We start from the raw sequence: 9,718 nt of genomic DNA, 5'->3' as shown, positions 1-9,718 counted from the left end.
GACAAGAAGGCAAGCAAACTAGTGTTTTTACATTCATATTGTTCTTGGCTTCTTGCTGTATTTCTTGTACTCCGATCTTGTTGTTGCAAGAGAGATTGTGGCGAGGTTTCTCCACCCAGAAGGAGTTTTTATTAGCCGGTTTTCCGGGGTCTCATCCACCCACGGATTGATAGGATTCGTCCACCTTACGGACACGCCGAGGAGTAGGAGTATCATCTCCGAACCTCGTTATATCGTCGCGTTTGAGGTTTGATCTTCTTCATTTTCGTTTCTACTTTTTATTTTCGCTGCGCTAACTCAAATTGTAGGAAGAAACGAGAATTTGGGGTCGGCTATTCACACCCCCCTCTCTAGCCGCCATCCGAAGGTCCTAACATCATTTCCTCATTTGTATTCTCATTATTGTAAACCAAACACTAACATTGATTGCTATTCTCATTCTCTACTTGTATTCCCCCAAATTAAACACCCCTAGGTACTTTCAAATTGTAAGGCATATCTTACTATTCAGGATCGTCCTACGATTTGACATGATTACCTTCAGTGACCTTTTATCTTTTGTTCCATAAAGCCAACAAGCAATTTAGCATTGTTTTTGTTAAATTCTGAAGCATCATTTTAAATAATAAATACGATTATATAGATTCTGTGATTTTATGTGATTCCATCGGTTCTTATTTTACGGTTCCAAGCAATTTAAGTACTTTCAGATGGTAGGGCATACCCTATTATTGAGAACCGCCCTACAATTTGACATGATTATTTTTTAATGACCTTTTTGTCTTTTGTTTCATAAACCCAGCAAGCAATTTATTTGTTGAATTCTGAAGCATCATTTTAAATAATAAAACATTGTGTTTCAATTTTAACAAATTAATGGATAATTTTTTTTTAATAGACGATTGGATTGATAGATTATTCGTTATAAACATTTTTTAATTTATCCGACTAATAAAAAATTTTGTAGAATCGAATCAGTTTTAGGATTAATCAATATAAATTTGACTTCATGTCACTTAAAAAAATTAAAATAAAATAATAATGATAATAAAAATAAAGGTGAAAAAACAAACAGAAAGATGACAATCGAAATTAAAGTCACTAAAAAAAGTTAAACTCACTGCTCTAAATGGTCCAAAGGATCTGTTGTGCGACATTATCAGAAGAATGATCTTCGGGCAATCGGAATAGCTAATGGGGTTCAATCAGCGGGACCAGTCTTGCTCGCCGCCGCAAATCATCGCGCCTCAAGAATCACTGCAAATCCTAGCAATGAAGTGGACACCTACAAATAGGCAGGAAGGTTTCAAATTTAGGAGTGGTTCTCAAATCTCAATTTATAATTCAGTTAATGATGATACACTTCCATTTATCAAATCGAATGAAATATTGCATCACAAGGAATTGGGGATTATGCCATTTATGCAATGTCAATAGAAAACAAAGAATAACATGATCAAGAACATCACTTAAACCTTGAAACTAGTTATCTTATCAAACCTCATAAGCAGTTTGCAAAAGCAGCATGTAGCTTACCAATATAATCTCACAATTTCACACAATAATAGCATGTATGCCATGCTCGACGACAAGAAAGTAGTGTAAACTAACATGGTTTATCAAGTCAAGTTTACCTAATTTTGTTTACAAATCTTATTGGATTTTCTGGCTGGCGCCGCGAGCCAATCACAAGTACAAAAATCCAACAAACAAAGCACAAGATACACCTAATGGAAAGTAGTCGCTAATCATTACATCCACAGATACGTTGCGTTTGAGATGTGTGAAGCTCCATGGTTTGAAGTAACTGCGGTTCTTTGATCCCCAATGTTATCGCCAAACCCTGAACGACTCGCAAGCGTTGGTATTAAATTCGCTCCTCGCACTCTGCCTTCTGGAGCAGAAAACCCAAACTGAGATGTCAGGTGATGCACTGGATATGGGATAGTGGTTGACCCAAGTATGATGCCACCTCGAACTCGGTGGTCCTGCACCAGGGCGCTGTGTGCAGCACAGAGAACAATTTTACCCCTCGCAAGCTTATTGCAGACTGGCTCGCCAGCACCAAAGTTTGAGCCAGGTTGACCCCACGAACATCGTCTGCCTCCTCCATGTGCTTTACAAAAGTCGGTACTACCTTGTGCACTCTTCTCACATCCTTCGAACTTGCACCGTTTTCCACCACCGTGACCAACACAGAAACTAGTCCGCCCTCTAGCACTTCTAGGACACCCAGAGACAGCACACCTCTTTCCGCCGCCATGGGCTACACAGAATGGAGTTCCCCCATGCACACTCTTTGGGCACACACCTCCACCGTGATACGAACAGCGTTTACCTCCACCATGTCCTTTACACAAGGAAGTGCTCCCCTCAGCCCCTTTTGTACAGCCCAGAAATGTGCACCTCTTCCCGCCGCCATGTGCCTTACAGAGCAGTGTGCCACCCTGAGCACCCTTTGTACAATCCTCGATCTGGCAACGCCTTCCACCACCGTGGGCAATGCAGAGGCCCGAAGAACCTTCTGCGCTCTTTGTGCAATTCTCCCACTGGCACCTTTTACCACCACCATGCCTAATGCATAAACCAGATTTTCCTCTCGCAGCACGGGTGCAACTTGGATGGCTGCAGCGCCGACCACCACCATGTGCAATGCAGTAGTCTGTACGACCTTCAGCACTTTTTGTGCACCCAAGAAGTTGGCATCGACGACCGCCTCCATGTGCTTTGCAATATATCGTCCTGCCTTCTGCTCCCTTCTGACAGCCAAGTCGGTGGCATCTCTGTCCGCCGCCATGAGCTATACATAAACCAGAAGCACCTCTTGCTCCTTTAGTGCATCCCTGGAACGAACAGATACTTATCCTATTTTTGTGTTTCTGAGAATTAGAAGCCCCGGAAGTACAGGTAACCGGTTTATCCACTGCCTGCATTGTGGTTGATTTTCCATTCAGAACAACCGAAGTCGAATCAGCTTCGGCGCACTCTTTCCTTTCAGAAGAAAAGCTGCTAGATGTTTCTAAGTTGACTGCACACGGTTGAAGACAAGCCCCAAATATCCAACAATGAGCCGATCCTTCCTCATTGCTAGACAGCGCCTGGTTTGCAAACACAGAGTCGCTTGAGCTATTCAGTTTTGGGTCTGTGATTGTCTCGGCAATGGATGGAGCAGATGCAGAAGATACAATCGATAGACTTAATTCCAAGTCGAGCAGATGTCCAGTATGATACACCTTCAAATCATTCACTGATGATTTATCGGGACTCAAGCTATTCTGCCCGCCAAGGTGAAGCTGCATATCCAGTCCTACATTCACAGAGGAGTCTTCTTCAGTTTCCTGAATCAAAGATGCAGTGGAAACAGATGTTGAGATCGTCTTGCAGACATATGAACAACTTGACGACTGACCTAGCAAGGGATATCCCAAATTCTTAATTTCATTAAATTTCTTGAACTCCCATGTCGTCTCTTCTATGATGGGATCGGAATCATGCAGATTTTGAAGGAGATCAAGTGATGTTTTGTCACCAGTGCTGCAGTGATCTGCTGATTGCATTGTGCTCCAGAAACCAAATGTGGGGAGGTTTGTAGTAAAATCCATAGAGAGCATGCTCTCGTCCGCCATATTATTGAGAGTATCTCTTTATCAACCAAACTTGATGGAAAAAGAACCAGACAACCTGTCTTCCAGGACTCGAAGTTAAGAAAACATTCCTGAAAAATACTTTAATGAAGGACCGCAACCTCCACTGACAAAGCCAGATGTATCACGACGGTCCATTATGCAAAATTTGGTACTAAGGTGAGATGATCAATAAACCCTCAAGTCAAACAAACAGACACACAGCTTCGGCCAACAATGTCATCGACGGCAGTTAACAAGAGAGCCTGTAATAGGAAAGACAATCTTTTCAGAAAACGGTAAGAATATATGTAAAATGCATACTACCAAATCATGTTATGAATGCATATTAGCAATTATTTAAGCAAAGAACAAGCAAAAGTATGTCCCTTGAACTTGTTTATGAGTATCCAGCACGATTTTGAATCAGGTGTCTAAGACCATGTCGTCTAAAAAGTATTCTTTGTTGCCAATAAAAATGTAGGTGTGGGGGCGTAACTGATACAATAGAGGAAATTGAAGAGTAAAAAATCAGAGAGCAAAAATACTGTAATGCAGCACCAAAATTGAAGAGTCAAGCCACATAAAAATTTGGAACAAAATTGATGAAGCAAAAGTGCAGCTCTCTCACAGAGAGAAAATCAACCTCAAACAGAGATCATTAAGGAGAAAGTTATATTAATTAAAGATTGAATATTACATAAACAGGCACCACTTTAATTGACTCTATCAACTAAACTAGAAAAGAAATGCCCTTGATTATGAAACACGGTACAATACAAAGATGCTCATTAAATTATAACTAAATTAAATCCTACCAAATTAGAAGTTCCCAAACTTTGCAAAAAATTAACCAGAATTAGGATAATTGCCAGAATTCTCAATTTGCATGATATCATTATTTCCTAAATTTGACAATTTTAATCTCGATAGGTACAAACTGAAAACTAAATGGCAAAAAAATAACATTCTTCAACTGAGGGTATTTCCACATCATCTTCTAGCATCCAGCACGCCTGAAGTAGCCTACAATCAGCATCCCAATCTTTCTTGTTACTAAAAGTTACTCATAAATGAATGATTAATGTCAAAGCCATGCCATACTTGACTCAAGCATAGTGCTATTTGAGGTAATGATACTGCCATAGCAATGTGCAAAGAAATACATCCTAAAATGGGAAATTGAAAATTTCAACATCTAAATCCTTGACTTGGAATAATTCAGACCAGTCCTCAATAAAAATGGTCCACAATAAATATATAGTCTGAAAGGAAAGACAAAAGACTAAAATTTGAAAGTCTAAAATTCTTCCTTAGGTTCAAAACATAGAGAAACCTGTGAAATGACTCAGAAGCAATACACATCGTCATACAAAGTTCAAATAACCCAGTAAAAGAAGGGGCAATTAGTACTAGATATGCCAACCCCATTAAATTCAAGATATCCTTCACCGACATTAGAGGAAAATGTGCTGTTATTTAAAATTACTTGTGGTAGGTACTAGTGTAATTCATCTCAAGGCTCAACCAGTTAATCATTTTCTTCAGCCATTTGTAAATAACATGATGGAAGTGTAAGCTTTGATTTTGTGTGTACTTTTTCTCAAAGATGTAGACTTTAGAGAACTAAATATTAGTTCCGAATCATGTAGCACGACCAAGGTCAAATTTGGGACTAAACACAAGATAATGCATGATTCATGAATAGCATGATACAATAGTATTCTTTGGTTTTAATTTTATATACTTATTACTAACAATGTTGAAGTCATATCAGTTCAAAAATCATGTGTCACAATATTGCTCAAAATTGGAATTGATCACAATATAAATTAAAGTAATCAAAATAAAGAAATGTAAATATCTTTGGTTTTGTGAAATTGAACTAGGACATTGAAGAACTTTGTTTACCCAAAAAAATAGTCAGAAATGAAAAAGGCTAGAACCTAGTTTTAATAATTTCAACCTTCCATTTTAATTTTAAAGAAATGAAAAACAACTAATTGGATGATAGTTGCATTCCATTCCCAGAAAAAATAGTTGGTGTATGAAATCTTGATGTGTTGTTGGAGACTACATTTCCTTGGGAAAGAAAGCTTTTCAACAACTATGCCGAAGTATGATTATGGTCATCGGTAATGGCATTACAGTTTTAAAATCCTTGGGTTAAAGATCCCTGCAACATTGCAACATCCCAGTGACCAAGCACAACTCTGTGGTGAGCTTCTTGACATGTCTTTGATTATCTAGTTGCACAGAAGCTGTTCATTTTACCAAATAAAAGAACCCTCAGGCTTTTGAAAGCCAAACGAACCTCAGTATACCTTGTTAGAGTAAACAGAAAATGGTAACTGCACACCATATAAAGTTTAAGGGTGACATAACTCAAAAGAGGCTCTGTTCCCAGAAAATCAGGAAGCTATCATCCCTTAAGTATGATCCTAGCAATTACATATAATATTCCAAATTTGTTGACCTAGATACTTCCATTAGTTGGATAACCACGACAGACAAAACAGTGTGCAAAAGTCTTCTCTACAGCTACTCTTCTCTATATATCAATTGTGTGTAAGTGGGATATACTAAACAAGCACAAAAGAGTTTTTTTTTCTAAATCACAAATCTTCCAAGATTACAAGTTGAATTTTGCATTATTCCATAATAATTAGTAGAATTAGAAAAAGAATAGATTGAATAGTTAGATGCATGGATATGCATTTCATTTGTGAATTAGAGTTTTAGATATTTTAAATCTATTGTTCAACAAGAAGTAATATTGATAAACATATTATACACAAAATAAATAATGAGTGGTCAAAATGGAAAAGCTTCCAGAATCTTGTGTGAACGCGTGCCCCTTAAGCTAAAAAAGGCAATTATATAGATGAGCTTTAGCCCACCCTACTTTATGGATATGAGTGTCAGGCTGTTAAGAGATTTCCACAGCAGCGGGAGAAAATTTTTGGATACTTCACAACAAAAAGATCCAACAAACACACTCAACCAACAGAACACAACAGCTCAAAACTATTTGGACTTTATGTTACCATGATAGAACGCTAGAACAGGCTAGAAGATACAAGGAAGACACCGAACCAACTAAGAGCAGAAATTATATAAACGCCCAAATAAGATAATTAAATTAAAACGAAACAAGGGAAAAGATAGGCATCGGACAAAGATCGAGCAGGTAGTAATATGGCACAGATCCTAATCTAAGACATCAAAGCACGAAAGAGATTAATTCTCCAGTGAAGATTAATTCAAAGAGCTAAAGAAAGGGCGCCAAGTGTTCCTGAGTCCCACTGCATACTCAAAATTATTCCTGTGGCAACGAAATTACAGCCAACTGCCGTTGTTTACCTTGACGCTCAAACAGACAGACAAATTAATCCAATAACTGAATTGATCTATGTATTAAAATAAAAAAAAAAAAAATCGTCCCTAGAAAGAACATAAGGAGAAACTAGCCAAGGTGAAAAAATTAGTCCAATCGAACAAAAAAAATGTACAGATTTGAATCAATCAGTGAAGATAAAAGTTACTACGGCTCCAAAAACAAGCATGAACGAGGAAATGACCAGTACAAAATTATTGAAGAAAACATCGTCCTTTTCCATTCAGCGACTTATCCGAGGTAAAAAAATTCAAAGAAATCAGAAGCCAAACAAGGGGAAAAAAAACTTCATAAGCGTCACAGTCCCCTATGTTTCTATGAGCAAGATTAAAAAGGATTCTTCAGTGGAAAATAAACTAAATCAGAACGAAATTATATCACAGAAGAAAGGAACGAACTCAAAATCAAATTTTCTTTTACCTTAACGAAAGGAAACAAATAACAATCTCCATCTGTCCAAAAACTCCGACTGGAGGAATAAGATACCTGACGACGAGAAGATTCCCTCTACTCCTCCCCGAAGAAAGCAGAGTAGACAAAGAACGGCAATAGGCGCTTCTCAAATGACCAAAAGAAGCGATCTAACAGACGGAGATCTTGGAGTCGCCGCGGATCAGGAACTAGGGTTTAGTCAGCTTCTACTCGCGGATTGTTTGGAGACGCGGAGAGCGGAAACAAGCGGACAGAAGAAAGGAAGAAAGAACAACGACGCTTTCTACGGCGCGTCACCGTTCGGAAAGGCAAATCGAGAACGGAAGCTTAAAATAAATTAGAGTAAAAACCCGACATTGCCCTTCTAAAGAATTTTATAAATATTAAAATTAGGAAAAATATATATTTTAAAATTGAACGAAAATAATAATAATAAAAAGCGCCTTTGGTTTCGTCAGAAAATATAAAGCGAAGAGTCGCTCAGCTCAGAGGAAAATTCTAAGATTTTTCAAATTTCGAAAGGTAAAAAAATACGTATTTAGAAAAATTAAGGGCCGGATTGAGAAAATTGATAAGATGGGTAGCAAAATGAAATGCTCCCTGCTAAATATCCAGGAGCTTTCGGTTGGGTTGAGGGCACGCGCGCACGTTAGGGGGCGCCAGGAATTCCACAGTCGCGGGGCCCACGCGCGTGAGGGCTTGCGGATGCGGCGGATAGGAGGCCCGTCACTGCGGATTCGCTGCCGATGCGACACGTGGCGGTCCGGAAAGTTTTCGGAGAATAAATATTGTACTTTAAAAATGGTAAAGGAATTCTTTATGATAATTATTTTTTAGAAAAATAAAATAAAATAGTACACATATTAAATTTTTTTTTAAAACGTTCATCTTTTTTTTTTAAAAAAATATATATTATTATTTTAATATTGTTATGATAATTTGATTAAAATTATTATAATATTCTACATAATTTAAATATAATTAAATAATTTTAATCAAAATTATCATTATATAAAATAAATTTAATCAAAACTATTATAATATATAGGATTGTAAATAAGTAAGTTGAGTTTTAAAATTTGCTTGATAAAATAATTGAGATATACTGAGTTAAAAAGGAATTAAGTCATTGAAATAATTGTTAAAATTTAGTTTGATTTAATTTTATTAGCTTAAGGTTGTTTTAATTTTAGCTTGAACTTGATGTATTTAAATATTATTGAGCTCTCATCAATTCATGTTTAATTTTTATTTGATTGATGATTAAATTTGATAATTCAAATTTGTTCATGAATAGTTTATAAATATTATACATATTTGTTTTAGAGATTTTTTATTTATTTAGTACGCTAAAAGTGTTTTGTTAATGAATAGTTTATAAATATTATTCTTAAATATTGTACACCAATATTATTTATAAATATTATTATCAAATATTAGCAAACTAAATATATATTTATTCAAACTTATTTATTTAACTTAACTAATTATTAAATTTATTTATTTAATTAATTTTACATATATTAAATGAATATAAATAAATTTTTACTAAATTGAATATCAAATTTTGTTCATAAATATTTGTCATATTAATATAGGGTGCAATTGACTTAATATAATTTTAATGGAAATTATTATAAATCTGAAAAAAAACATATTTAATAAATAAAAAATAATATGATAAACCTTATTTTATTTTTTTTATTTTATCAATTTGTGCAATTACCCCTTTAAATTTAATAAATTCAAAATACAGTGGACTTGACTACTTTTTTTCATTAAACTTCTCTTTGAAACTGTACTATGCCATTTGAATGAGTCAGAGTAAATTTAAAAATAAATCTAGTATCAATAATAGATTTTTTTAATCATCATGAATCATGTCAAATTTTTTATCTAGAAATCTCCAAAGACTATTTCATTGTTAATATTTAAATCATTTAAATTATTTTGATTACCGACTTAATTATATTGTACTTTTAAGTATGCTTAAAAGTCATGCTTATGTAATTTTTAAAAATCTAAAAATTAAGGAAAATTAAAAGAAAAAGAAAATAAATTGATTAAATGATACTAATTAAATATTTTTACAAAAAAATGAGAATATTTTGGCAATTCTAAATTTAATTTGATAAAAAAAAAAAACGCTTCATGCTAATTATTATTTGGAGAGTTTTGGTATTATTGTCAAACCACACAACTCTGGTCGTGTTAGATACAATTTTATATTTGTGCTTGGCATGGCTTGAATTTGGGTCCAGCACAA

General features: G+C 35.3%; 1 protein-coding gene across 3 annotated transcripts; it reads right to left on the bottom strand.

Moving 5' to 3' along the window:
• Positions 1–1,455: 1,455 nt before the first annotated feature.
• On the bottom strand, positions 1,456–7,759 carry LOC122006079. 3 transcript variants are annotated; one of them, XM_042561413.1, is made up of 3 exons: positions 7,441–7,759; positions 3,410–3,889; positions 1,456–3,307 (listed from the first exon to the last, which is right to left on the bottom strand). In XM_042561413.1, exons 2-3 carry the CDS (start codon positions 3,624–3,626, stop codon positions 1,752–1,754), a joined length of 1,773 nt encoding a protein of 590 aa, XP_042417347.1. In that variant the 5' UTR covers positions 3,627–3,889; positions 7,441–7,759; the 3' UTR covers positions 1,456–1,751. The 3 variants fall into 3 exon arrangements, with proteins under 3 accessions (XP_042417347.1, XP_042417345.1, XP_042417346.1); XM_042561411.1 differs by having other exon boundaries at positions 1,456–3,889; XM_042561412.1 differs by having other exon boundaries at positions 1,456–3,889; positions 7,507–7,759.
• Between the last annotated feature and the right edge of the window lie 1,959 nt (positions 7,760–9,718).

This window comes from Zingiber officinale, chromosome 7B (genome assembly GCF_018446385.1).
Source record: "Zingiber officinale cultivar Zhangliang chromosome 7B, Zo_v1.1, whole genome shotgun sequence".
Classification (NCBI taxonomy): domain Eukaryota; kingdom Viridiplantae; phylum Streptophyta; class Magnoliopsida; order Zingiberales; family Zingiberaceae; genus Zingiber; species Zingiber officinale.
Note: the sequence above shows the minus strand (reverse complement) of the source record. Positions and strands in the feature narration are given on the sequence as shown.